This window comes from Trichosurus vulpecula, chromosome 1, assembly GCF_011100635.1.
Source record: "Trichosurus vulpecula isolate mTriVul1 chromosome 1, mTriVul1.pri, whole genome shotgun sequence".
Lineage (NCBI taxonomy): Eukaryota > Metazoa > Chordata > Mammalia > Diprotodontia > Phalangeridae > Trichosurus > Trichosurus vulpecula.
The window spans coordinates 268588533-268615699 of record NC_050573.1 but is presented as its reverse complement, the minus strand read 5'-3'; the positions used below and the strand labels follow the sequence as shown (position 1 = coordinate 268615699).

The 27167-nt window shown below is 39.0% G+C and overlaps 1 protein-coding gene across 1 annotated transcript in view; it reads right to left on the bottom strand.

Annotated features, from left to right (window-relative positions):
- The window catches only part of RP1 (RP1 axonemal microtubule associated), a 629473-nt gene that overhangs the window by 452072 nt on the left and 150234 nt on the right, over positions 1-27167 (bottom strand). The window contains 2 exon segments of the mRNA XM_036741155.1: positions 3564-3715; positions 5075-5207. Of these exon segments, the coding sequence (XP_036597050.1) occupies positions 3564-3715; positions 5075-5207 (285 nt within the window).

Here is a 27167-nt window from a genome sequence, read left to right as displayed (position 1 = left end):
AAACAATGAGACTGACAACAATATTATGGTTAAACACAAAAGCCAATTTCCTTTAATTATTAATTACTTAAAGAAAAAAGCATCTTCTCATTTTCTTCATCGTTAGCTTTTCATTAAAGTCATATGTCTTAAATTTCATAATGAATCTCTAAAAAAACTGGTTCTCAAAGGATAGTCTGGATGGGGGACATTCGATACCCTATATGAGTCTTTAGACGGTTCTAAAACTATCCTTTCAATTCTTAGCATAGCTTTTGACTGAATCCAAACTTCACTGAATAAATCCCCTTAACAAAAGGATTTGATCTGTAAGACTTGGACTCAGTCAAAAGGCCACCTTGAGGGCCACATGTGGACTCAAGGCCACAAGTTCCCTACTCTTGACCTAGAGCATAGTAGGTACTTAATAAATGCTGGCAAACTGACTTTCATAGTAGCATTAATAATATCACATGTTCCTGGCCTGAATGAATAAGAGACTTGTGATAACTAGTGAAAACTAAGCATCCTGCAGACAACAAATAAGTAGGAGAATAAACTTCCCTATCACTGTCATGTGCACCACTGTGCTCCCAGGCCCACAGACTTGTGACCTAGGTGTCATCCTCTTTTCATATCTCTTATCACTACCCCTCTGTCCAATCTGTTGCCAATGCCTTGTTGCTTTTTCCTTTGCTTTTACCTCTTCCCATTCTGGTGCAGCCCTTATCACCTAACTGCATGGACTGTCCAGCCTGCTGGTGTATCTACCAGCCACAAGTCTTTTGTCACTCCCATTCATCCTCCATTCAGCTACCAAAGTGATTTTCCTAAAGCACAAGTCCAAACTTTTGGCCCCCATACTGAATAAATTCCAGGGGCTCCCTATCACCCTAGGGTCGAATATAAGGTCTTCTGTTTGCCATTCAAAGCCAGTACACCTTACAACCTTCCCCCACCCCCAGTTATGTACTCTTTAATCCAGTGACTGGCCTCCTGGTTGTTCCTCACATAAAATATTCTATCTTTCAGCTCCAAGTATTTTATCTGTCCTCTTGCCTATACCCTGCCTGAAATGCTCTCCTTCTCCAACTCTGCCTACTGGCTTCCCTGACTTCCTTCAAGTCCCAACTAAAATCCTACAGGAAGCCTTTCCAAATCCCTCTTCATTCTGGTGTCTTCTCTCTCTTTTTTATTGTTTTTTTTAATTTTAATTAAGATTTTTTATTTTTAGTTTACAACACTCAGTTCTGCATGGTTTTGAGTTCCAGATTTTCTTCCTCCCCTCCCCACCTCCTTCCCCAAGACGGCATGGAATCCGATATATCTTCAACATATAACTTCACATTGAACTTATTTACACAATAGTCAAGTTGTAAAGAAGAATTATGATCAATGTTTTGTACCTTGTATATAGCTTGTTTGTACATATTTGTTTGCTCAGGGGTTTCCCCATTAGATTGTGAGCACATTGCGGGTAGGGACTGACTTTTGCCTTTCTTGTATTCTCAGTGCTTAGCACAATGCCTGGCACGTAGTAGGTGCTTAATAAACATTCATGACTGACTAAATACAGGTATCTTATTCACCGACCGCAATAGTATTGCTGGAGAATGAACCAGAAGAAGTAAAGCCACCTGAATTAGTTTCACACATATCTGAATAAGGTTGATCAGTAAAGGAGGCATCCACACTGATATGGGCAAAAATGTTCAATGACCACAGTACTGCCCATAATCACATATGCATCAGAATATGAGTCTATAATAAATTAAAAGCAGAAGCTTGTCATCACTTACTATGCAATGGAAAGAAAATAGATAAAGGAGCTGGAGGAAGGGACAGGAGGGGAGCATATTGGTCCCTTTCTGAGCAACCACTTGACAAATGAGGAGCCCTGCAGAAGGTCAGGAATGAAAGATGTATTCGAGGTAGTATATCATGTAAAAAGGCACCAGGCAGGTCATATACCAAGGATGAAAGACAACAGATGGCCTGTCCAAATAACAAATTGGATCCCATAAGATCGTAAATGGGCAATAGGGAGGATGAAAATTCAGTGGCCCCAGCTTTATTGGAGCAAAGATAAAAACAGCAGCATTGAAAAGAGCACTAGACTTGGAGTCAAGAGACTTTGGTTTGACTCCTAGGTCCAATACTAGCCATGTCATACTGAGCAAGTCCCTCCTTGAATTCTGTTTTACCTTCTGGAAAATGAGTGTGATTGTACAAGTGGCACTGTGGACAACAGAGCACTGGGCCCGGAGTCAGAGAAACCTGAGTTCGACTCTAGCCTTAGACACTTGACTAGTTCCATGACCCTGGGCAAATTATTTAACCTCTGTCTTGCTTTACTATCCTCAATTGTAAAATGGGGATAATAATTATTAATAATAATAGCACCTATCTCTTACAGTGGTTGTGAGGATCAAATGGGATAATATTTGTAAAGTGCTTATCACAGTGCATGGCTCATAGAAGGTATTTAATAAATGCTTATTTTTCTCTCCTCCTCAATATGTACTTAATAGCATTATTATAAAAAGGAAGGGGGAAGGGAATAAACATGTATATATTCACATATATGTATATGCATGCATACATGATGTAGATATATGAATCTTGTAAATCTTCATATATTGTATATGTTACATTACTGTAATTTATTGGTTCTGATGTGGAGTAGCTCTATACTTGCAATATGATAAATGATACCAGATTCAAATATAGATTGTATAGAATATAGACATTAGAGTCTCATCCAAGGCAACAGTCATCTTCCTCTTATTTTAATGAATCGTTTTATTTTGTGATGTAAGTGAAAGAGGTAGATAGTTTTCTGAACACCACTAAATAATAGTTCATGGATCCCACAAGATTGAGAACCAGGGTTCTAACCTAGAATTGGTCATCTTTCCCTTTAAAAATTATTCCTTTGGGAAGATTAATCCATGTTCTCAATTTCTGTATGTATGAATGAACAGTGCTTTTTCTTAATCAATACCAAGACAAATGAAAGTAAATATTCTTCCTTATTAGATTATCATTGACTCCTCTGTAATATCTCAGAAAATTTACTTAGGAATGACTTGTGGTCATATAAAAAGGAAAAAAAGTGCAATGGTAAGTAGCTTTAAGCATTGAAAGTATAACTTCCTCTGTTCAAATTGCTCTTTTAAAAAAGGCTACTGTTATTAAATGAAATATACTGTAAATGGTCCTTCTGAGACTAGAGGTTTTGGAACAATTTTTGTGCCTTTCAGTCTTGACTGATCACGTTCATACTATGATTCCCTAGTGCCCTTTCCTCTTCTTTTCCTCCTTTCTCATCATTAGCACTAATTTTTTATGCCTTTCTTTTCTTTGTTCTATTATTCATTAATGGTTTAGTGTATTTCATTGCTCTTTCAAGAACAACCTTTCAGATAGAGCAAGTTAGAAAGTCATGTTAGGGAAAACCTATATTGAAAAGAAGCCTTAGCTGAAAAACCAAAGCAAACTGCTCCATTGAGTACTGACATTTGAAAAGTGGTCTCTTTTAGAAATATTACTGAGGCGGTGGGAAAATAATTATGTAGACTTACCTGACCTCGTTGGAATTTTATTGGCATATCTGATTTGTGGAGAAGCCTAACACCAGAGTCACCTCTTTCTCCATATAGGCACAGGTAAACTGCAGATGTGGTTTCTGCTTCCTTCAATTGGCCCGTGTAGACGTAAACGTGGTATCTTACTACTATTAATCCAAAACGGAGAGAAGACCAAAACAATCTGCTTAGTAACTCATAAAAATTGAAGAGAACTAGTTAGAGGCCCACTCTATATTCTCAAACTTCAATGAAAGCATTGTGTATACAGATTCCTCCTCTGGAGTTCCCTATTCCTCATAATCTACCCGAATTAAAATTAATTTACTTAAAATATATGTAAGAAAAATTTTCTTTATAAGCAAGTTGCTATATATTGATTAATGTGTTGTTGTTTGTCCTTTTTCTAAGAGGACCAATGACATCACAGGCAATGTCTTAATTTGTGCATGAATTAGATTTAAATGAGGCAGATTTGCACAGTCATCAGCCTCTCTCTTGCAGAATCATTGAAGTTCAGTGGCAAGATAAAAGTCAAGATGACCAGTGATGGCCTGGTATATATTGGATGACTTTGGCATCTTTGATGTCTAACCAAGCTCTAAATGTTTCACAGTACCTACTTCAGCTGCCTTCCCGGCCATGGGAACAAATCGTTCTCATCTACCCATTCCTCCGTGAGAAGACTTCATATGCTTGAGGTAGACATCCCCTTAACTCATTAACAGGTTTGAAGCTTGTCTGTACTCTCAACCTGATTTAGCCCATCTGCCAAGACAGTTTTACCAGAATGTGGCCACTGTGCATGCTACAGTTTCTTGGAGCCACAGGTGAGAGTTGGGTGGCAGGTGGACACCAAAAGTGGATGGGCAGCTCTGAAAATTGCTTGTCAAGTCCTCACACCAGAGGTGCTAGTTTACTTTGAACACTCCATATATCTCATTTATTAATTGATTAATATATAGGGGAAAGAAAGTCTTGATTCAGTAACTTAATTCATACATTGAACTTTGTAAGAAAAATATCCACTGAGTTGACATCTTAAAAATAGAATTAATAAATAAATGAATGAATGATAGATTACATGCTACTTTTATAGTCTTCTAAAAGTGAGGGCAACCTTTTTATTATGTGAACTATTTAAAGTTTACAGTGATTTTAGTTATAATGAGATATTTTAAGTGAGGGATGACCTAAGAGCATGGTTACCCACTTGAGGTATGAAAAGTAATGTCATGAAATTTCAACCTTTTCCATTGCTGCCAATGGATAAGAAAAAGTTCAACACTCAGGAACTCTAATTAGCCCTGGTCCTAGATTGGCCAGTAATTAAGGCACAATCTGTGGAACATTTACCTCTCACTATATACAACTCTCAACTTGATACAAAAATAACTACCTTTCTCACTGGGATAACTAATACCATCTAACTAAATATTTCAGAAATAAATAAAATAGTTGTTAAAACATTGAAATGCAGCAAGTACTGCTCAAGTTTAAGAACACACTTGGGAAAATTGCTTTTCCATCTTCTTCCACAGGTAGTTCACAGACAGTGTCTCCATCTCCTTGGATTCTGGATAACCACTTGTTTGCCATGAAGTTTAGGGTCTTCCTGCTCTTTAAATGCTGCATTGTCACCTGAAAGTAAAGGGAAAACAAAGAAACAAATAAAAGTTGAGTATGTTTCTTAAGATTTCTTCTAGAACTAAGCACTAGCATTGTACAGCTGTGCATTCCTCAGTAAATGCTCAAGTGTGATGCTGCGCTGTAATGACTTAAGATAGCTTTCAGGTAGCAGGGGAGGATCCCATAGACAGCAAGGAAACCGAGAAAGGAATCTCTCAAGGACATAAAAAGGACAGTTGGCCTTTGTACATGTGTATGAATATGAATTATTCAAAACTTAAAACACCTGCATTCCTCCTCACCCCCACTGCTCAAGAATATTTTCACATTATCACCAAAAAAAAAAAGACGTTCTGTGGATGGAACTGTGAATCTTATTTCATACCATTTAGGTTTTTAAAATATGTAATATATAATTATAAAGTATATAATAAATTCAAAATATGTCCTGCTTATCAGTTCTTCCTTCTGAACTTCCTTCTATTTTCTTCTGTACGTTGTAAAAAGTGTTTCAACGGCCCTGTTTTCTAGGCACAACTCTTGTTAGCTTCAACCTCTATTAACTGAAAATAATAATTAAAAAATACTTGTAAACAAATAAACATAGTCAAGTAAAATGTATCCACACTTTGGCCATGCCCAAAAAAATACATCTCCTTCTGTACCACACACCTCTCTGTCAGAAAGTGGATGACACTCTTCGTTGTGGGTCCTAAAGGAAAATCGTTAACCGTTGTATTGTCTATCAAAGTTGTTTTACTTTATATTGTTGTTATCTTTAAATTGTTCTCCTGGCTCTGCTCACCTCACTCTACATCAGTTCATACAACCCAGGGTTCTCTGGAGTTAGGCTTTGTCATTCCTTACGACTTAGTATATTGTATTATATTCGCATACCACAATTTCGTCTGCCAATTGTCTAACAGACAACCTGAGACAGCACCTTGGATTCTAGCTTTTTTTTTCTTTTTCTTTTTCAGTTTCCCTCTTTAGGATAAGGTATTCTGTTTTGCAGTTTGATTTATTTCTACACAAAACTCTCTCTCTCTCTCTCTCTCTCTCTCTCTCTCTCTCTCTCTCTCTCTCCCTCTCTCTCTCTCTCTGTGTGTGTGTGTGTGTGTGTGTGTGTGTGTGTGTGTGTGTGTGTTTAATCTCTCCAGGCTGCACTCCTGAATCTCTTGGACCATCTTGACAATACCCCTTCTCAAGGAACTTTCATCTCTTCCCTGCCTCCTTCTCAACCTCTTTTTTTGTCATCTTCCACCATTAGAATGTAAGATCCTTGAGAGCAGAAACTGTCTTTCTGCTTATACTTACATTCCCAGCATTTAGCACAATGTCTGGAACATGGTAAGAGCTTAACAAATGCTTATTGACTTGACTTGCCATCAATCTTCCTTTCATCTGAGATAAGAAAAGGGTTCCAGGGATATGTTGGAGGCAGCTCTTCAATGGTTTCAGAGAAATGATTGTTCAATTTTCAAGGTGAGCATTTAACCTAGAAATCAGTGAATCCTACATAGCATGGCTTAACTTATGTTTTGTTAATTGTCTAGAATTAAGAAAGTGGTGGGGAGTGTGTTAACATTGTAGATTAAACTTTAAAATGTGTTTTGAATACATTTTAATGGAAATCCACTTACTAACATACCTCTGCAAATCTAATTCTTATTTCCTGAATCCCTACTTTCATGCTTATAGTCTTCTTACAGACTTCACTGCTGTAAAATACCAAGTTTCACACCTTCTTCTTTCTACATGAGTGTATTCCTCTTTATCCCTTTCCCTTTCCCCTCTTCAAGCCCTCAGAAGAGAACTAAAACACCCCAAGACTTCCAGGTTTTTTTCCTTATTTAATTTCCTCAATACAATTTGAAGACAATAAGGGTTCTGAAAGGACTGTGTTCCTCTCCCCTATTAGAATATTAGAACTACTTCATCAAACAGTTCTTTCCAATTGCACGAATAAATTTATTTTTATTTACATATTTTATTTTTCTAGGTTTCTTTGGAATCCTGTGTTTGTATTTCAAAGCTCTTACTCAGTTCTGGTCATTACAGATGCTTGAAAGTCCTCCAAAAGGGCTATTTTTTTTTCTATTTTTGGATTGCATTCAGCTTTTCAGGCTATTTTTTTTCTTGGTAGTGAGCCAATCTCTTTTGCCTTTTGTGATATTGGATTCCAAGATCTCCTCTCATTTACTCAATGAGCTGCCAGGTCTATGATCATTCTGACTGTGACCCCTTGATACATGAACTGCTTCTTTCTGGAAGTATTTCTTTTCCTGTGATATGGGAGTTCCGGATTTTGGCTGATGTTCTTGGTACTTTTCCTTTGGTGCTTCTTTCAGGTGATTGGTGAATTCTTTCCTTCTTTGCTTTGCCCTCTGATTCAATTAGATCTAGCCAACTTTCATTTAGGATTTCTTGAAATACAATACTTAGGAATTTTTTAACTGTGGTTTTCAGAAAACCCAATAATTCTTAATACATCTCTCCTCAATCTGTTTTCCAAGGGAGTTTTTTTTATATCAGATATTTTACATTTTCTTCATTATTTTTTCAATCTTTTGATTTTGTTCTAATACTTCTTGCTGTCTTATTAAGTTATTAATTTAGTTTGGAAGAGCTTTAGGTTTGGTATGATTTTAGATGCTGGTTGATAGATATTTTCTTTGATTTACTCATCTCTGCAACTTTGCACCATGGCCAGGCTCTTTTTGCTGGTATTGTTGGGGGTGATCTCACCCTGGGTCTCTTGGTTCCTGCACTGATCTTCATCTCCTGGGGTTTGCCCCGCCCCTGCCTAGATCTTTGGGATTCAGAGGAATAGCTCTTCAGAGCCCTCTTAGGTTTCTCAGAACTAAATCAGGGTTCTTGAAAGTCCTAGGCCTGGAGTGTCCCATTGCTACATTATGCTACCACTACTCAATGAGGCTACCAGGGCTTCCGCTATCCCCACCTTGGAGCTTCCATACCACTCTGGGGCTTTGAGGAGTAGGCCTTTCACTCTTTGTTTGTTTCGTTGTTTGTTTTTTGGAGGGGGGAAGACAAGGTAATTGGAGTTAAATGACTTGCCCAAGGTCACACAGCTAGTGTCAAGTATCTGAGGTCACATTTGAACTCATGTCCTCCCGACTTCGGTGCTGGTGCTCTATTCACTGTGCCACCTAGCTGCCCCTAGGCCCCTCATTCTTGCTAATTTTGGACACAGAGTTTTGTAAACTACATCTGTCCCTGAAAATCTCTGGTCACCAAGGGGGCTAAGCTGTGCTAACAAGCTAATTGCACAGTTCTGGTGTGGAAGAAATCATTAACTCTAGTTTCTCATCAGATTTCTTGACCATTCTTCAGTCTAGTGCAAATGTCAGAGTTTTGCTTAATATTGGTATGCTTCCTGTTCAGGCAGACATCATCATCATCATCATCATCATCATCATCATCATCATCATCATTGCTAATATTTATATAGTCCTGACTACGTGCCAGGCAATATGCCTTAGCATGCTTTACAATTATTATCATATTACAGTACAATAACATTATATTACAATTATATTAAAATATATTACAACTATTGTCACATTTTTTTCTCACAACAACCTTGGGTGCTATTATTATCCTCATTTTAAAGATTTTACAGATGAAATTGAGGCAGACTAGGGGTAAGCCACTTGCCCATAGCCACACAGCCAGATTAAGTTCATCTCTCTACCCACTGTGCCACCAGATGTATCTTAGCCATAAATACTTCCTAAAGGGTTTAAATTCACAGAGCCTTTTAAATATTGGCATTCCCTAGGCTGACACTCCACATACTACCCAAACTTTGCCATCCAATATGCCATAAAACTGTCTCCCAGAATGTGCTAAGTCACTTAACATCTCCTATTTTGGATACCCCATTAGATTATGAGTTCCTTGAGGACCAGGTTTAACTGTTTCCTCTTATTGCATCCCTAGCACTCAGTATAGTATCTGGTCCATGGTAGGTGCTTAATAAATATTTACTGACTGACTGACATGCAGGTAGTAAAATAAGAGATATTACCATATCTTCTCACTAGCCCATGACAGGTCTTTACATGAACTGGGTAAATAATTATATGCCATATGAAAAGAATGTCAGTCTGGCATGGCGGATAGAGAGGTATGAGAGCCAGAAAGAGAGTTTAGCCCACTTCTGGTCCATACTGTCTGTGTGACCCTAGGAAAGCTACCAAAACTTTCTGAGTTTCAAAGCAGCTCTAAGACTATAAATTGAAGAAAAGAAGTTCTGGCTGGCTATGATAGAGTGAGTTTATCACCAGTAGCCTCTTTTATCAATGAAAAAAATCATAGATCTTGTCCCTATCCTTGTATGTATACATAATATCTTAGCATGTATATACGTTTGTATGTGTGTATGTATGGTATGCACACACATAGAAAATCATAGCCATTTGATGTAGATCCTCCCTTGAAGATCTAGTTCAGTGCCTCCTCATGGTCCAGAGACAACCAAAGGTTCTCAAAGTCTATGCTGGAGTACAAACTTTGGTAGGCCTTATCAAGCTGGGAAGGTTTTGAATATTATCTTGATGGCTGACTGAATATCTATTATCAGAGGACCAGCCCAAATAGGCTCTGATTACCAGAGAGGTAGGCACCAGATGATGAATGTTTATGGACAAATCAACTCATGGAATTACTGACTGGGGGAAGAGAAAGTTGTGACCCCTGTTGGTAGAGGGAGATCTTGTGTGGAGAGAGGAAATTGCACATCCTCGCAGCAATAGGCAACAAGAAGTATTGACTCTGAAGAGTCAGAGGACTTAGGTTCAAATCCCAAGTTGGCCACATAATACATGTATGACCCTAAGGTCTCTTAATTTCTTTGGGCCTCAGCATGCTCTACAGAAAATGAAGGAGTTAGAGCTAGATAATTTCTGATGTCTCTTTTGACTCTTAAGTCTAGGTACTGTGATCCTATGTAAAAAGGTATATTCTATTATGCAGAAATTCACCATAATGCCATTAGAAAAGTAAGGAACAAATGAGATGTATGAACTCAAGAGATTTGTTTTAATTTTATTCTCTAGGAACATGTGCAGCATTGCTGCAATAAGATAAAATTATCAAGAAAAAAAAAGGACGAGTGAGAGTTCAGTGGAAAAGATTAGGGAAACCCTCTGTTAACCAAGGAAGGTGCATCTCCTCGCATTAGCTCTTCTGACTTGTCAACGTCATTAGGACAAGAGAGCACCAGCAGGAAATTTGGGAATATGTCTCTGTAATTATTATGAAAGACAATGGGGAAATTGTTATTTCCTTTCAAGAAATTTATTTAATATCAACTTCGGAAAAAAAGTATTCCATTAAGACAAAGTAAAGTTGGAAAACTATGCTATGCCTTTTTTAGTCAAGGTCTGATTATTTTGCGTTATACCAGAAAATATTAAAAGGATTTCCCCTAAAAGTTCTGAAGTTGAAGATTTCATTAATTTAAACTTTGCTGAAACAGTTTTATACTAACAATAATAACAAAAATGCCTGGTATTTTTCTAGCATTTCTACTCTGAAAGTTGTTTCCAAGTATTCTGTCTCATCACAACAACCTCTTCTATTGTTATCAATATTATAGAGATGTGGAACCTGAGCAAGAGAAACTTGTCCAGGGTCACCTAGCTAGTCTAATGTTCAGCAAAGAAAGGTCTCAGGTAAACCAATCAAACACATTTTTGGAGTACTCTGTATGTTCAGAGCACTAGACAAGGCTTTGTTGATTGGTAAGAAAAAGAAGGCAAATTAGCTGCCCTCGAGGCATTTACAATCTATTTGGGGAGAGGGAACAAGCATGATCACAACACAAGACCAATTATGAAACAGCATGACAGTAGATACAAATTAATGTAATGTAATGATCAATGTAGGGGGTTTCCATTTCAATTGAACACTCATTTAAGAGTTTGCTCTAAGTAATGCTTCATGCTAGCTGCTGAAGATACAAAAATAGACTTGACATAGACCTCAATCTCAAGATGCTTAAAATCTAATAGGGAAGAATGATACTTAAGTGTTAATATCCTTATTATTTCATCAATGTAAATATAGTTATAATAATGGCTAAGAGTGATATAGAGCTTACTATGTGCCAGGAACTGCACTAAACATTTTACAATTATTATCTCATTTGGTTCTCACAACCACATTGGGAGGTAGGTGCTAGTATCTTCCACAAGGAAGCAAACAGATTAAGTGATTTGCTAGGGTCACATAGCTAGTAAGTGTCTGACTCTGGGTTTAAACTCAGATCTTCCTGACTCCAGGTCCAAAGTTTTATCCACTGTGCAACCTAGCTACCTCAGATTGCCTTTGTCAATGTAAATAATCTATATCCCACATGTTCTTTCTTATCCAGTGTGCTTTCTGTCTACATCCTGTCATATATCCTCCATAGAACATTGCTCCAGTGTGCAAGCTTCCTTTAGGTATTTTGTGAATATCAGTGCAAATGTCAGGAACTGTCTGTATGACTATACCTCACTTTTCCTACATGACTGACCCACCTCCTTTTCCACTTCGTACATTTCATTTTGTCTGCATGAATGATTGAATGAACGAAAGTATTATTATATGATTACTATGTGCAAAACACTGTGTCCCTGCTCTTAAGGAGCTAATATTTTAAGCAGAGAGGAAACACATGTGGAAGTTTTTAGCTGCATGGAATGGTCCAATGGTCCTTAGGGTACAGTGACAAAACAGATGTTCCCTAACATTATTTCCACCAATAAAACCATAGCAGTTTCCAATGTTGAACCATTTGAAGGTGCCAAGGACTTTGGTAGCAAGAACTTTTTTTGAGTCTTTCAATAGATGTGCTATGTCACCTGCAGGAGCAGTTGCCAGGCTACATCTCCACATGGCTTACCTCCTGGGATAAAGGCTGTGAATGCTGGGATACAGGCATTGTTATTCCAAAAGTTCTTTGGGCTATCTTCGTCAACATCTGAGAGTAGATGCTATCAAGGTGGTGGTGATAGTGGTTTGACTGTACAGCCATATGCTACTTTCCTTCACTCCCTTAGGGTGCCTTGATGCTTTAGCCAGGTTAGCAGTTGGTGAGGATGACCAATAGTACCACCTCTCCAAATGATGACTGTGAAGGCCAAGTTGAGAGCAGGACTTGTAGTGTGAGGAGTGCTGCTACTCCCGGAATTCTTGTGTCTATTTACCTGTTTGGAACACTAAACTCCAACTAAAGCTTTCCTTTTTAGAGCTAGGCTGGACCTGGGCTTTGCAACTCACTCTGCCTTCCCTCTGTAGCTCTGCTTGGTCTAAACTTCATGGAACAAGATGCTCCCATACCAGGTACTCCCTGGTATCCTTCTTCCCCACCCCTGCCCTTCCAGCTTCCTTTTATATGTTGTCTTCTCTCATTAGATCATAAGCTCCTTGATGGCAGGACTGTCTTTCTTTTTCTTATTTATATTCCCAGCACTTATCACAGTGGTGCTTAATATTTATTGAACTGAATTGAATTGTTGGTAACAGTTGGTCAGAAATTAGTGCTGGTGGTGATGAGGAAGTGGGCTCCTTCTCTACAGCAATTTCTTTCTTCATGATGGTTACAGAGTCGGGTATTTAGAAGGACACAGCTACTCTCAGGGCTCTCAAGTTCTGGGTCCTGGACCTTCTCCATCAGAGTCTGAGGAGAGATGGTTGTCAAGGTGAAGATAGCTCAACTTGCCTAGCACATGTTGCCTCCTGTATCTCTCACAGGATGCTTTATATAAGCTGGCTTTCCTGCCCTGTGAGTATCAGTTGATTGGTTGGCCCTTTGCCCACAGGAACCACCTCCATGGATGATGACTGTAAGTATCTAGAACCAGGATTAGGTATCTGGATGACTTGTAAAGCATTTAATAAATGCTTGTTTAATGGAATTCAATATCACTTACTTGACATCCAGCCAGCCAATTTAACCATCCCAGAAACCATGGCCTGGGGGACACAACCTATTCAGTTCTGGAATCCCCACTGTGGAGTGAAGCTATACAGATGATGAGTCAGTGAAGGCAAACTCACAACCTCATCTATCTAAATTGCCCCCAGTCACAAGAACATTCTTTCAGCTACCTTCTTACCATATGTGCTACCATCTCCCACTCTTTCTCTGAGAATGGTAATCAAATTAATACTGGAAAGGGCATATCAATCAACTTCCTTATGGTTCCACTCATTATTCCTGCTACACCCCAGACCAAACACTCTTGGTCACTACTGTCCAATATTTGTCATTTCCCTTGAGGGAAGGGACCATCTCACTTTTGTATTTATTTGCATCCCATGTGCTTCCTACAGTGCTTGGGAAGCACATAGTGCCTAATAACTACTTTTTCATTTAATCATTCTCACATGTAAGTCATCTTGGTAATATGTTATTAGTCTATTTACAACCACTGATGAGCTGTCCTTCTACTTAATCCCAAGAGGATGAAATAGTAGCAATGAGTGGAGGTTTCAAAGAGGCAGATTTAGATCTGAAGTCTTTAAAAACTGCCTAACAATGTAATCTAAAATTGGAATTGGTGCCTTGGGAGGTTGTGGGCTCCCATCAATGAAGGTCTTTATGTCATCTTGTTGGATATGTAATAGAAAGGATTCTTGTTTTGGTATGGGTTGCATTAAATGGCCTTTGAAGTTTCTTCCAACTCAGAGATTCTATGATTCACCATTGCCCTTTGTTTCTGTCATAATATTGATTCTTTAGAGATAGTCATGTTCTATGACTTGTAGTGTTATTGAAAAGAGAGGTTTTTGTGTCAGGAAACAGCTCAGGATCATTGAAAATATTGTGCAATTTCCCAAATTTAAATCAGCTTGCTCTATTTACCCATTCAATTCTGAACCCACTCATCATTCAGCTACAGTGCCTAACTTTCCAAGATCTAAGTACTGATACAGTAACTTAGTGGGCAGCATATTATACTAAGGGTAGCAATCATTCCTCATCCCTTTATTTTCCCATGTTAATTGTTAGAACTATCTGTGGAATTCCTTAAAGAGGTACCTTAATATTCCTTGGGTTTGATGCAATAGATACCATGTCATCAGGAGGACCTCCAAGTCTATAAGCAATCATTTTCTCATTTGAATTCTGCGTAGGACATCCTACATGACAGCAGGGAACACCTTTAATAAACCCCTTTCTCCCTATTTTATGTCCTATTTGATAATGATAATTAGAATCACTGGGTAGTTATTTCTGCTATAGCCTCTTACAAGAAATCTTGTATGATCATAACATATACATGAGAGAAGATTGGTTGGAAGAATTCTTTGAGGATTAAGTTACAGCTGCCAAAGATATTTCTGGGAGGTATTCAGTATAAGGTAAACACAGTGAGGAAATATACAGATGTAAATAACTGCAATAAATAGTGAAAAAAATACATGGGAGAGATCCTAGCAAAGTGCTATGAGAAGTTTGAGGAAGGAGAAAGTAAAAAGTAAGGAAAATCTTCATGAAGGAGCTGGCATATGAGTTAGGCTTGAAAGAACAGAGATACTTTAGACAGAAAATTAAGAGTCATTTGGAGGAGGAAAAGAGACAGAGAGATGGAGAGAGGGGGAGAGAGAGAGAAAGAGAGTGAGAGGTAGAGGTAGAGTGAGAAAGAGAGAGGGGGAGAGAGAGAGAGAGAGAGAGAGAGAGAGAGAGAGAGAGAGAGAGAGAGAGAGAGTTTGGAAAATGACTGATCCAGTCAAGGTGGGACAGGCAATGAGATTAGTGTCCAAACAAGTGTACTTTCAGTGAGACCTGAGTGAAGGGGACAGGTGGCAAAGCCATTACAAAAGTGGAGTTGATATGATTTGGCAACTTGTGAGATAAGAAGGGGAAAGGAGGAAGAAGAATCAAAGGATGCGAAAAGTTGAAGAGGAGAGATTTAGTGAGAAAATTATGAGTTCAGTATGAATATGAGTTGTCAGTAGAGCATGCAGGTAAAGATATCTAGAAGTTAATATTGGAAATATAGCACAGGTGTTCTGGGAAGAAATTGGGGGTAGGAGGAACAAGCTATATATTTGAGAATCATAGGCATAGAAGTGATCATTATAACCATGGAAGTGTTTGAAATAGTCAATGGAATTGATCTAGAGAGAGAAAGTAAGAGGGCCAAGGACAGTTGGAGGATCCTTGTTTTTAACAGATGAAAGAAATATAAAGATCAAGGAAAAGAGGCAGAGAAAAAACTCAGAAATTAAGTAAGTAAACTAGGGAATGGGAGAGGGAGTATTTATAGTACCTGCTAGGTTCCAGCCTGTTGTTGTTTGTCCTTTGTTTTCAAAAAGGACCAGTGACATCACAGGTGATGTCTTGACTTGCTAGAGAGTTGGATTTAAGTAAGGCAGAGTTACACAAAGTCATCAGCCTCACTCTCTCTTCCAGTCATCCAAGTCCACTGGCAGGACAAAAGTCAAGATGACTGGTGATGGCCAATGATGCAGTGGGTGACCTTGGTGTCTTCAATATCTAACAAAGCTCTAAGCCCTTCACAGCACCTGCTTCAGCTCTCTCAATTGCCATTGGAATAAATTGTTCCCATCTGCCCATTCTACTGGGAGAAGTCTCCACATGCTTGGAGTAGACATGCCCCTAACTCACCAACAGGTTTGAAACCTGTCAAACCCTCCACCTGTACTGTATACCGAAATACAGTCAAAATGGGTTCATGATTTAGGAATAATGGCTGATACTATAAGCAATTTGGGAGAGCAAGGAATAGTTTACCTATCATATTTATGGGAAAGGGAAGAATTCATGACACCACAAGAGATAGAGAGCATTACAAAATGCAAAATGGATAATTTTGATTATGTTAAATTGAAAAGTTTTTGTATGAAAAAAGCCAATGCAACAAAGATTAAGAGGGAAGCAGAAAACTGGGAGAAAATCTTTACAATCAATGCCTCTGATAAAGGCTTCATCTCTAAAATATACAGGGAACTGAGCCAAATTCATAGGAATACAAATCATTCCTCAATTGAGAAATGGACAAAGGATATGAACAGGCAGTTTTCAGAGGAAGAAATTAAAGATGTCTATAGGCATGTGAAAAAATGCTCTAAATTACTACTGATTAGAGAAATGCAAATCAAAACAACTCTTAGGCACCACATCTTTCCTGTCAGATTGGCTAACATGGCAAAACAGGAAAATGATGAATGCTGGAGAGGATGTGGGAAAATTGGAACATTATTACATTGTTGGTAGAGTTGTGAACTGATCCAGCCATTCTAGAAAGCAATTTGGAACTATGCCCAAAGGGCTATAAAAATGTGCATACCCTTCGATCCAGCAATACTACTTCTAGGGCTGTATCCCGAAGAGATCATACAAGTGGGAAAGGGACCTGTATGTACAAAAATATTTATAGCAGCTGTTTTTGTGGTAGCAAAAAATTGGAAATCAAGGAGAGGCCCATCAATTGGGGAATAGCTAAACGAGTTGTGGTATATGAATATAATGGAATACTATTGTCCTATAAGAAATGGGGAAGATACAGACTTCATGATAACCTGGAAAGACCTACATGATGTGATGCTGGGTGAGCAGAGCAGAACATTGTACACAACCACAGATATATTGATTCTATGATGACTAACTTCAACAGACTTGGCTCTTCTCAGCAATACAAGGTTCAAGGACAACTCCAAAGTACTCATGATGGAAAGAGCTATCTACATCCAGAGAAAGGACTATGGATTCTGAATGAAGATTGAAGCAAACTATTTGCTCTCTTTTTTTTTCTCTTTTTTTTTTGTTCTGTTTCCTCTTTCTCATGATTCATTCCATTGGTCGTAATTCTTCTTTACAACTTGACTATTGTGTAAATAAGTTTAAGGTGAAGGTCTATGTAGAGCATATATTGGATTGGGGGGGGAGGGAGGAGAAGAAAATTTGGAACTCAAAAACGTGTGGAACTGAGTGTTGTAAACTAAAAATAAAAAAAAATCTTAATTAAAAAAGCATTTATAAAAAAAACTCTCAACCTGGTTTAGCCTGTCTGCCAAGACAGCTTTACCAGGGTATAGCTGCTATGAATTCTACAGCTTCTTGGAGCCACAGGTGAGAGTTGGGTGGCAGGTGGACACCAAAAGTGGATGCGCAGCCTTGGAAAGGGTTTGTTACACCAGAGGTGCTAGTCCTCCTTGAATACCCCATACACCCCTGGATGCCAGGCACTGTGCTAAGCACTTTACAAATATCTCATTTGATCTTCACAACAACCTTTTGAGGTAAGCGCTCTTATTATCCCCATTTTGTAGTTGAGGAAATGAAATCAGACAAAGGGTAAATGACTTGCCCAGGGTCACATATCCAGTATGTGACTGAGGCCAAATATGAGCACAGGTTATCTTGACTCTAGACCTGGTGTTCTATCCATTCGACCACCTAGCTGCCTCTGAACTGTAAAAGTCCAGTGTCTCAGAGGCCAAGAAAGGGAGGAGTTTAAGAAGATGATAGCTCACAGGGCTAAATGCTAGAGAAATAACAAATAGAATGAGAAAATAAGGCAATAGATTTAACAATAAAGTGGTCATTGCTGGTTCTGGAGAAAGCTTTTAGTGGCTGGGACAAAAACTTGATTGCAAGGGCTAAGGAGTGTATGGATGGTGAAGCGGCGGAAACAATAAATGTAGACTACTCTTTCTAAATGTTTGTTGGTGAGGAAGAGGAGAGAGATTAAGATTTTAGGGTGAAGGAATAGCTAACTCATAGAAAGGTGATTCTTTTGTTTTTGTTTGTTTCAGATAGGTGAGACCTAGGCATGCTAGTAGGTGGAAGGGTGAGAGGTAGGCAGGGAGAAGCCAGTATAAAGAGACATACTGGTGTTTCAACAGTCCGGCTAGTAGCTTCTGTGGGGGTGTAAGATCCACCCACAGCCAGCCCCCAGAAAGCTGACAACAGCACAGGTTCTTTTGATCTGCTTAACTAAGGAAAGCAAGGTAAAGGGGTTGACAAGCTTACTTTAATTCAGCATACAAATATCATTCACTTAGTTCAGGGGAAAAAACCAGCACCCTGAACATCAGAACAAAATACAAACAAATTACAAACATCAACAGACAGACCCAATACAATTCATAGTTACCAACATCTAGGTTCAGACCGGGAGCTCAGAACAAGGGCTGGCCCAGAGTCACGAGCCACCACTGCTGTGGCAATGAGCTCCAAAGAACAGACGGCCAACCTGTGGTTTTTATATCTTTTTCAGCGTCAGGGGTGAGTCACACATGCGACTCACCCACGTGACCTAGAATCGTCACAAAGAGGCGGACTTAAACCCACGTGGTCTAAAAGCCTCTGCTCTCTCAGACATGTAAACTAGGAGTTTAGCCTAGAGTTTAGCCCTGGAGTTAGCCCCACCTTGGGCCTCACCTTAGTTGCCAATCCATACCCACTAAGATTTTATACCTAATAGGGGTTTGGGCCTGGGGCTTAGCACCTAGTAAGGCTCAATGAATTACTCAAAGGGAACAAAAGCCAAACTATTCAAGGGTACTTGTTCAACTAAGTGCTAAGGAGCCCATTTTTGGTTACCAACACAACTGGAGAAACTAGAAACTTAAAAGTATGTATGTTACTGTTGGAGCAAGACCATGGATGAAAGAAGTTGAATGGGATCGAGAGTATAGAAGGAAGTATTAGTTTTGGAAAGAAAGACTGCCTCAATCTCTGAGACCAAGGGAAAGGAAGAGGACTTTAAAAAAGTTAAGAGGAATAAAGGATAAGAGCTGAAGAATTTGATGTCAGTGTCAATTTCCTCAGTAAAGTAAGAGAAAGGTCATCCTCAGAGAGTGGTAAGAGAGTTGGTACTTGAGGAAAGAGGAGTTTGATCTTATATGGATTCCTAGAAGAGGTGTTTTTTTAATTTTTTTTAATTTATTTTATTTTAAATTTTATTCAGGATTCACAAAAGTGAGGGTGAGCATTTGAAGAAGACAAGACCTTACTTCCTATCCTAATACCTTTTCCAATAAAGCATTGTGTCCTTCATAGACAGCCCTGTCTGAAAACTCATCTTGTTCTTCCTTTTGGACTCTATAGAAAAATCAATAGCAAATTTTCTAAGGAACCTCCCTACTTCAGACCAAATACCACTGATGTCAGTAAAAGTTTTATGGAAAGAGCATTTCTGAATCAGCTCCATTTAACTTTAAAATCATGACAACTCAAAATAGAACACCGAGGAATTATGATTCAACTTGCTCTTTTTAAAGATGTGAGGAAATATCCAAAAATCTTGTCTCTTCAGTTTCTTTTTTGGAAAAAAAATGCTCTTTCAGTTCTTAAGCAATAAGTGATGATAAACTTCAGAAAGATGCCAATGATTAAACTTGGGAATGTAGAAAGCTGCCCTTTACAATGAAATGACAACACACTGGCAAATACAATGTGTAACAAGTGATAAATGCTAATACCTGAGTGGATTATCAGAAACAAGAGGAAAGCAGAAACCTAGTTTGAAGGGGGCATTCCTCAAAGATCCGAAATTCAGTAAACAAGTAAATTACTATATCATTTTTCAGAGGAAGTTGTCACGGAATTGTACAAATGATAGCATTGAAATATAGAAGTTGTAGAAAGTAAGAAAACTTTTCTAAAATGAAAAGGAATGCCAATATTACAGGACAAATGAACAAGAAAAGAAAGTGCTTGATCAGTAGAAAATTTTGTGTTCCTGCTTACTTCAGACAACAAAAAGTTTGTGTGTGTGTGTGTGCGTGCGCGTGTGTGTGTGTGTGTGTGCGCGCGCGCCTGTGTGTGTGTGTGTGCGTGCGCGTGTGTGTGTGTGTGTATGTGTGTGCGTAAAGCTTCTTCTGGGAATCTACTTAGACATAATTAGCTCAAGGATAAAGCATTTACTAAGATTCCGTAGCAAGGAAACAATATTCTCCCATAAGACTAGGGTGTACTCTCCAACAAATATATTGAGCATCAGTTGGAAGATTGAATACAAACTTAAAATACAACAGAAATGAGATATACTTGTAGGGAACACATATAGCCAAGACAACTCATGCATCTGGCATCACAAAGTTCCATTGTCCCTTCTCTCATAATGTACTCATGCTGAACACATGCAGATTCAGTGTGGGGTAAATATTGTAATTGACCTCTCCGGACCTGTTCCCCTCTGAAGCTCAGTTCTCAACAGCCATGGCTAATTCTTCCTTGAATCTATGATTGACTCTCTTCTCTGCTACCAAGGGTCATGCTCCTTGGAGCCACTTCCTGATCTGTCAATCTATCTATCTTTTTGTCTCTGCTGGATGTTATGTCTCCCACTGGGTGAGTAGCTCTGCTGCCAAACAACATGAGTAGAAAGAAAGGAGAGGAATACCCACTATTCCTGTGGAGAAGTACAGGAGCCATGCTCCACAAACCTGGGGAAAGCTTTGACTGCATCAATTATATCCAGGGCTCACAAGCTTAATGTTTTAAAGGCTATTTGTGGAAAGCCAGGCAATGGCAAACTATCCTTCCAATTCTACCAGGGAGATTTCTTCCCACTTTGTGATAGGATAAAAAGTCAAACATGTTTATGGTTGAACAATTTATACCTTACCACTATTTTCTGCCCTTTTCTGTGATTGCATCAACTAGGCTAGGGGATGGGAGGAATCATGTCATCACCAGCACAAGATGGAAGAAATAATCCATTATAGAAGACAGAGGAGGGGAAAAAAGAAGATGAAGAGATTGAAAGGAACCAAAACTGGTATCAGGAGCTCTAAATGACACAGAGAAGAAAGGGAGTAAATAGAAGTTGGACTTTGGGACTTAAAGAAGTCTCGGGAAGTTAGACTTATTAGACTTATAGAAGCCTAATGGAGGATATTAGACTTTTTTCCATTAAGGGCAAATTTTAGATGTTCTAAATTAGCAACATCCCTTGCTACACTGGACAATAAAAGTAATTTTTAGACCGCTGGTACAAGGAAACCTATTAGAAACACTAAGAAAAAGAGATTGCTATTCTTTATTCATGTCAGTCATATCTGACTCTTCATGATTCTTTATGACCACATTTGGGGTTTTCTTAGCAAAGGTACTGGAGTGGTTTGCCATTTCCTTCTCCAACTCATTCTACAGATGAAAAAAGGCAGAGTTAAGTGACTTGCCCAGGGTCACTCAGATGGCAAGTGTCTGAGGACAGATTTAAACTCAGGTTTTTTGACTCCAGGCCTGGCATTCTATCCACTGTGCCACCTAGCTGACCCTAGCTGCTGAAAGAAATAGATAGCAGTTAATGGTGATTCTTTTCTGTGGGGTACAAAGGCAGCTTATAGTCCTAGCATGGCCTTTAGAAGGTATAGTGTTTTCCTCAGAACTTAACAGAAATACAATGGAAAGCCTTTATCTTTTCTCAAGCACAATGACTGCCAACCTCCCTTGCTGATTAATGGATGAATGACAATGTGAAAAGAAACTCTGAGGTTTTGAATAGGAAAACCAAAGGATCTGAAGACCAAGGTACAATGCTTTCATCTCTTCTTCAAGATAAAGGTAGGGGCTTTGAAAGGGAAGGAAGTATATCAGAAGGGGAAAAAATGCTATAGGAAGTGAACAGCAGGTTACGTGGATGATACTGAAAAAAATTGTTGTTTTCTACATCATGATATAAGGAGTGAGAATGAAGAATTCTTGAAGGAATGAGGAAAAACAAAGCAAAAAGTATAGGTTTCAAAAACTGTAGGGTAGGACCACCAGAGCTGTTATTGAGGAACTTCAACACAAAACAAATGGTTGTAAATTTAGATCCGAGACTGAGACTGTAGAATCCTGAATTGTTCATTAGTGGTAGCAGCAGCAAACGATGGAGAGATACCTAATGAGTGACCCACTTCCACCTCCTGGGCCATACTGTGATATTCCACAGATTTAAGACTTTGTTGATGTAGATACTCCCTCCAGTTATACAGATCACAGCTCATCCATACTTTCTTATCCTGTGCAACTCTTCTCCATGTGGTCCTATAAATCCAACAGGCTGAAAGATTTCCTCTCAGTTTCTTGACATTGCTGGATACCAATGGAGTATACTCTACCCTTGTATTCATCCTGCCTCAGGCCTCTCCTCAGTCTCCCTTGCTGGATCTTCATCCAGGTTATACCTGCTAGCTGTGGATATCCCACAGTTTTCTGTCCCAGACCTTCTCTTCTCCTATACTATTTTACTTGGTGATTTCATCGGCTCCCATGGATTCAATTATCATTGCTACACTGATGATTCTCAGATCTATTTATTTAGTCCTAACCTATCTGCTTACTTCTGGACTCTCATCCCCAAGTTCCCATTGAATTACTAGAAGCAGATGCCAATAAGACACCTCAAACTCAACATGTCCAAAACCAAACTCATTATCTTTTCCCCTATACCCTTCCCTTTTCTGAAGTTCCCTGTTACAGTTGGGGATACCACCACCATTCTAGCAGTCACCCAGGCTCACAACCTAGGCGTCATCCTTGTCATCTCTTACTCTATCTCACCTCCCCACCACCAACACCACATCCAGTCAGTTGCTAAGATCTGATGATTTTACCTTCATAACATTTCTCACATATGCTCCTTTCTGATACCTCTACCACTTTGGTATAGGCCCTCATCACATCATGTCTGGACTACTGCAGGATCTTCCTGGTTGTTCTACCTGACACAAATCTTCCTCCACACCAATCCATCCTCCACTCAGCTGCCAAAGGGATCTTCCTGAAGCATAGGTTCTCTACTGCCTTCAGGATCAAACATCATCACCATCATCATCACAACAACAATAATAATAACTAACATGTATATAGTGCTTGCTATTTACCAGGCACTGGGCTGAGCACTTTGCGATTATTACATCATTTGATCCTCATAACCCTAGGTGATAGATGATATGGTTAGCCCCATTTTACAGATGAGGAAACTGAAATGGACAGAGGTTAAGTGACTTCCCAGGATCACACAGGTAATAAGTGCCTAAAGCCAGATTTAAGCCCAGTTCTTCCTAACTCCAGGCCCAGCACTCTATCATGTTCGCCACCTAGCTACATAACATCCTCCGATAGTCAATGCCCTTCATAGCTTATCCCTTTCCACCTGTCCAGTCTTCTTACCCGCCCCCTTCCCCCCATGCAGATCATGTATAGAATCTGCAATCTAGTGACACTGGCCTCCTTGTTGTTCCTCATGCAAGACACTGTATCTCCCAGCTCTGGGCATTTTCACTGACTGATCCCCATGCCCTGAACTGTTCCTTTCTCATCTCTGCCTCCTGGTTTCTTTGGCTTCATTCAAGTCCCACATGAAATTTCATCTTTTAAAGAAAGTCTTTCCTGACTCCCCCTTAATTTTACTGCCTTCTCTCTGTTGATTATTTCAAATTTAACATGTATATACCTTGTTTGTACATAGTTGTTTGCGCATTTTCTCCCCTATTGGACCGTGAGCTCCTTGAGAACAGGGACATTCTTTTGCCTTTCTTTGTACCCTTAGTACAGAACCTGGAACATAGTAGGCATTTAACAAGTATTTACTGACTGCCTGAGCATGTTACAGTTAGATTGAACAGTGAGAATCAACTACAGTGTTTACAAGAATTTGTTGATCAGAAACTCAAAATGTGTTATAATTGGTTCAAATAAACAAAGAATCTTGCAGCATGTTTTCTCTGAACTGCTGGAGTCTTTTGAGATTAAACATTTTGCTGGAGATTTTTTTGAGAAGAGGTTTTGTTCTCAGCATACCACTGGTATTTCCTCCTGTTTGTTAGACTGGAAAATCCTCAAGAACAAACTATCTTTCTCACAGTATTAGCTCTTAACCTTCTCTGCTCTTGGAGCCTGAAGTTCAGAGGTGAATGAAAATGAAAAGGAACAGGGAGGCATTTACCAAGTAGTTCAAAACTTTATAGTAGAGTTGCCTTAGATAATCCTAAGAGAACCTGGGGCTTAAAGCTAAGTATTTTTTTCCTAAATGCACCAATGCTCATTTCCTAAACTTTCTTTAAATTCTGTATAGCCAAGCACTTTGAGGAGTGTGTTTTAAATGAACCAAATTGCGGCATAGTTCATTAAAAAGAACAACATTTAGGAACTGGGAGATGTGTTCTGCTCCCAACTTTGCTGCTATAGCTATTTGTATGACCTCAGCAAAGTCCTTCAAGACCTCCGTGAGATTCAGTTTTTCTATCTATAAACAGGAAGAAATTTTATGACTTTAAAAGCACCTCTTAAAATCATAAAAAAAGGTGTGGTTTTTTCATTTGTTGTTTTTTTTTCTTTTTCCCAACACTCTGTAGATGCAAAATGTAAATGCAAAATGTAGTCACAATAATTGATATCCAATGACTGCTGATCTCCCTTTGGCGATGCTATGGCAGTTTCTCTCCTGGGAATCAAAGCATTATCTTTAAAGCAGAGCTATAACTACAAATTTTTACTCCAAAAGGCAAATTAAACTGGGGTACTGGCAAGGGGGGAAATATTACAGTGGTGGACTGTCTGAGTGTTATTATAGTCAAATCAAGAAGTGGGATGGTGCTCTCCCAGAGAGTCTTCCCAATGCCCCCATCCCTTGAGCTCCTAGAAGGAAGAAGGGGAGAAATGACAGGAGACTATCACATGATAGTGGAAGAAGGCTGGCCCTGGGGGTAAAGAGATATGTCAATGGGCTCCTGAGAATATCTGGAAAGAATCACTGGGAGGAATAGCAGCTGGGTCACTGACTGGAGGCAATGAACTGCCACACTGGTTTCCCAAGATGTTGGTACCTAGGGGCCTACCCTAGTTATAACCTTGCCTCCAGGAGTACTAAAGCTTTCATATCAATGGCTCAAGGAGCCCTAAGAAACTTAGGGTTCAAGAAAGTCTAAAAAACTCAATAGCTCTGTTGGACTCAGCTTGTAACAGTGATGACAGGAGATGGGAGTATAATATGTGAGAATTAGATATGGAGTTAAAAGAGTTGGGTTTGATTTTCAGCTCAAACACTCACTAGTAGTAGGAAGTTAAGAGTGTCCCAACTTTCGGAGTCCTGGTTTCTTCATTTATAAAATGAAGATTATATTAACTTTATACTTATCTCAAGGGATTTTGAGTTTCAAATGAGGTAATGTACATAATGTCCTCCTTTTTGTCATTTAGCAAAGGGCAGGGAGAACTACTCGGAATGTTTAGTCTGGGAATATAAAACTTAAAATTCTATCATTGATGTTTCCATAACTCATGAGGTGATCTACAACTATGAAATAGAGTGTCGGGAACTAGACTTGTAATTTCATTGGTATAAGGGACTCTCAGAATGAGGAAACATTGTCACCAATACATATCATCACCTTTTCTGCAGCTCATAATCTTTGGGGGCATAGAGTGATGAAGTGACTTTCCCAAGGTCACAAAGCCAATATGTATCAGAGTTGGGAATTACACCTGGGTCTTTCTGGCTTTGAGGACAGCTTCCTATTGACAATGATACTCTGCCTCTTATGAAACATAACATTTATATGTATTTATATGAAACAAACATTTATAAAGCGCCAATTTTGTGCCAGGGAAGGACCTTATAATCTATCGGGGGGAAAAATATGTGTATACAAGTACATACAAAATAAATACAAGATAAATGTTTGTTGGAGAGGACACCACTTGTTGGGAGATAAGGAAAGCTTTTACATAGAAGGTGAAAATTGAGCAGGGTTTGGAAAGGAACAAAAGAACGAAGAGGTGATTTTGAAGAGGGAGATCATTCCTAACATGGAGGACAGCCAGTGCAAAGGCATAGGAGATGTACCATTACAAGTGAGTGTAGGCTACTCAAGCTGGATTGTAGAGTATGTGGAGGAATGCAATATGTGAGAAAACTGGCAAAGTTGGAAGCAGTGTGCTTGTGAAGAGCTTTACATGACAAACAGAGGAGGTGCATTTGATCCTAAGAATAGGAAGACACTGGAGCTAATTGGATGGGGGAAATATGTGGTCAGAGGGGTGCTTTAGGAAAATTGCTTTAGGAGTTCCAAAATAGATAGGTGGATTGGACTGGGGAAAGAGGTGAGCAAGAAAGAGTTTGTAAAGATAGAAACAACAGTCATCAGCAACTGATTAGAAATGAGAGGTGAGTGTAAGTGGAGTCAAAGCTAATACTGAGTTCAGGAATGTGAGTGATTGGAAGGATTATGATGGCTTCAACAAAAGATAGAACTTTGGAAGAAGAATGAATTTTGAGGGAAAGATAATGAGTTCAGTTTTGGACATGATGAATTTGAAATATCCAATTAGCCTGAGATGCACAACTGGATATCAGGGGAAAGACAAGGCAGGGTTGGGGAACCTGAGGCCTTAAGGCCACATGTGGCCCTCTAGCTCCTCAAGTGCAGCCCTTTGAATCTAAACTTCACAAAACAAATTCCGTCAAAGGGTTACACTTGAGGACCTAGAGGGCCACAAGTGGCCTTGAGGCTGCAAGTTCCCCACCCTTGGACTAGAGCTTGATATAAAAGTTTGGGAATACTCCGCATAAAGATAACTATTAAACTCATGGAGCTAAAGTCACTAATTGTTAAGAGAGAGAGGAAAGGGCCCCAGACTTAGGGCTACATTTACAAGTTAAGGGGAATAATTGATCACAAATCAGCCAAAGGAAGTGAGGAGTAGTCAGACAGTTAAGAGAAGTATCAAAAGTGTAAAGTAATGAAAATCTAAAGAGAAAATCCAAAAGGAAAAGAAAGGCAACAGTGTCAAATGCCACAGAGAGGTAGAGAAGGATGAGGATTAATTAAAAAAAGACCATCATATATGACTTTTAAGAGAACAATAGTGATGTTGGGTGAGTAACTTCAGTGCTAATTTAAGAAAGCAGATTACAAAAGGTCGAAAAGTGCTTAAGGGGAAAGGAAGTAAAGGCAACAGGTGTAGGGAACTTTTTCTGGGAATTTGGC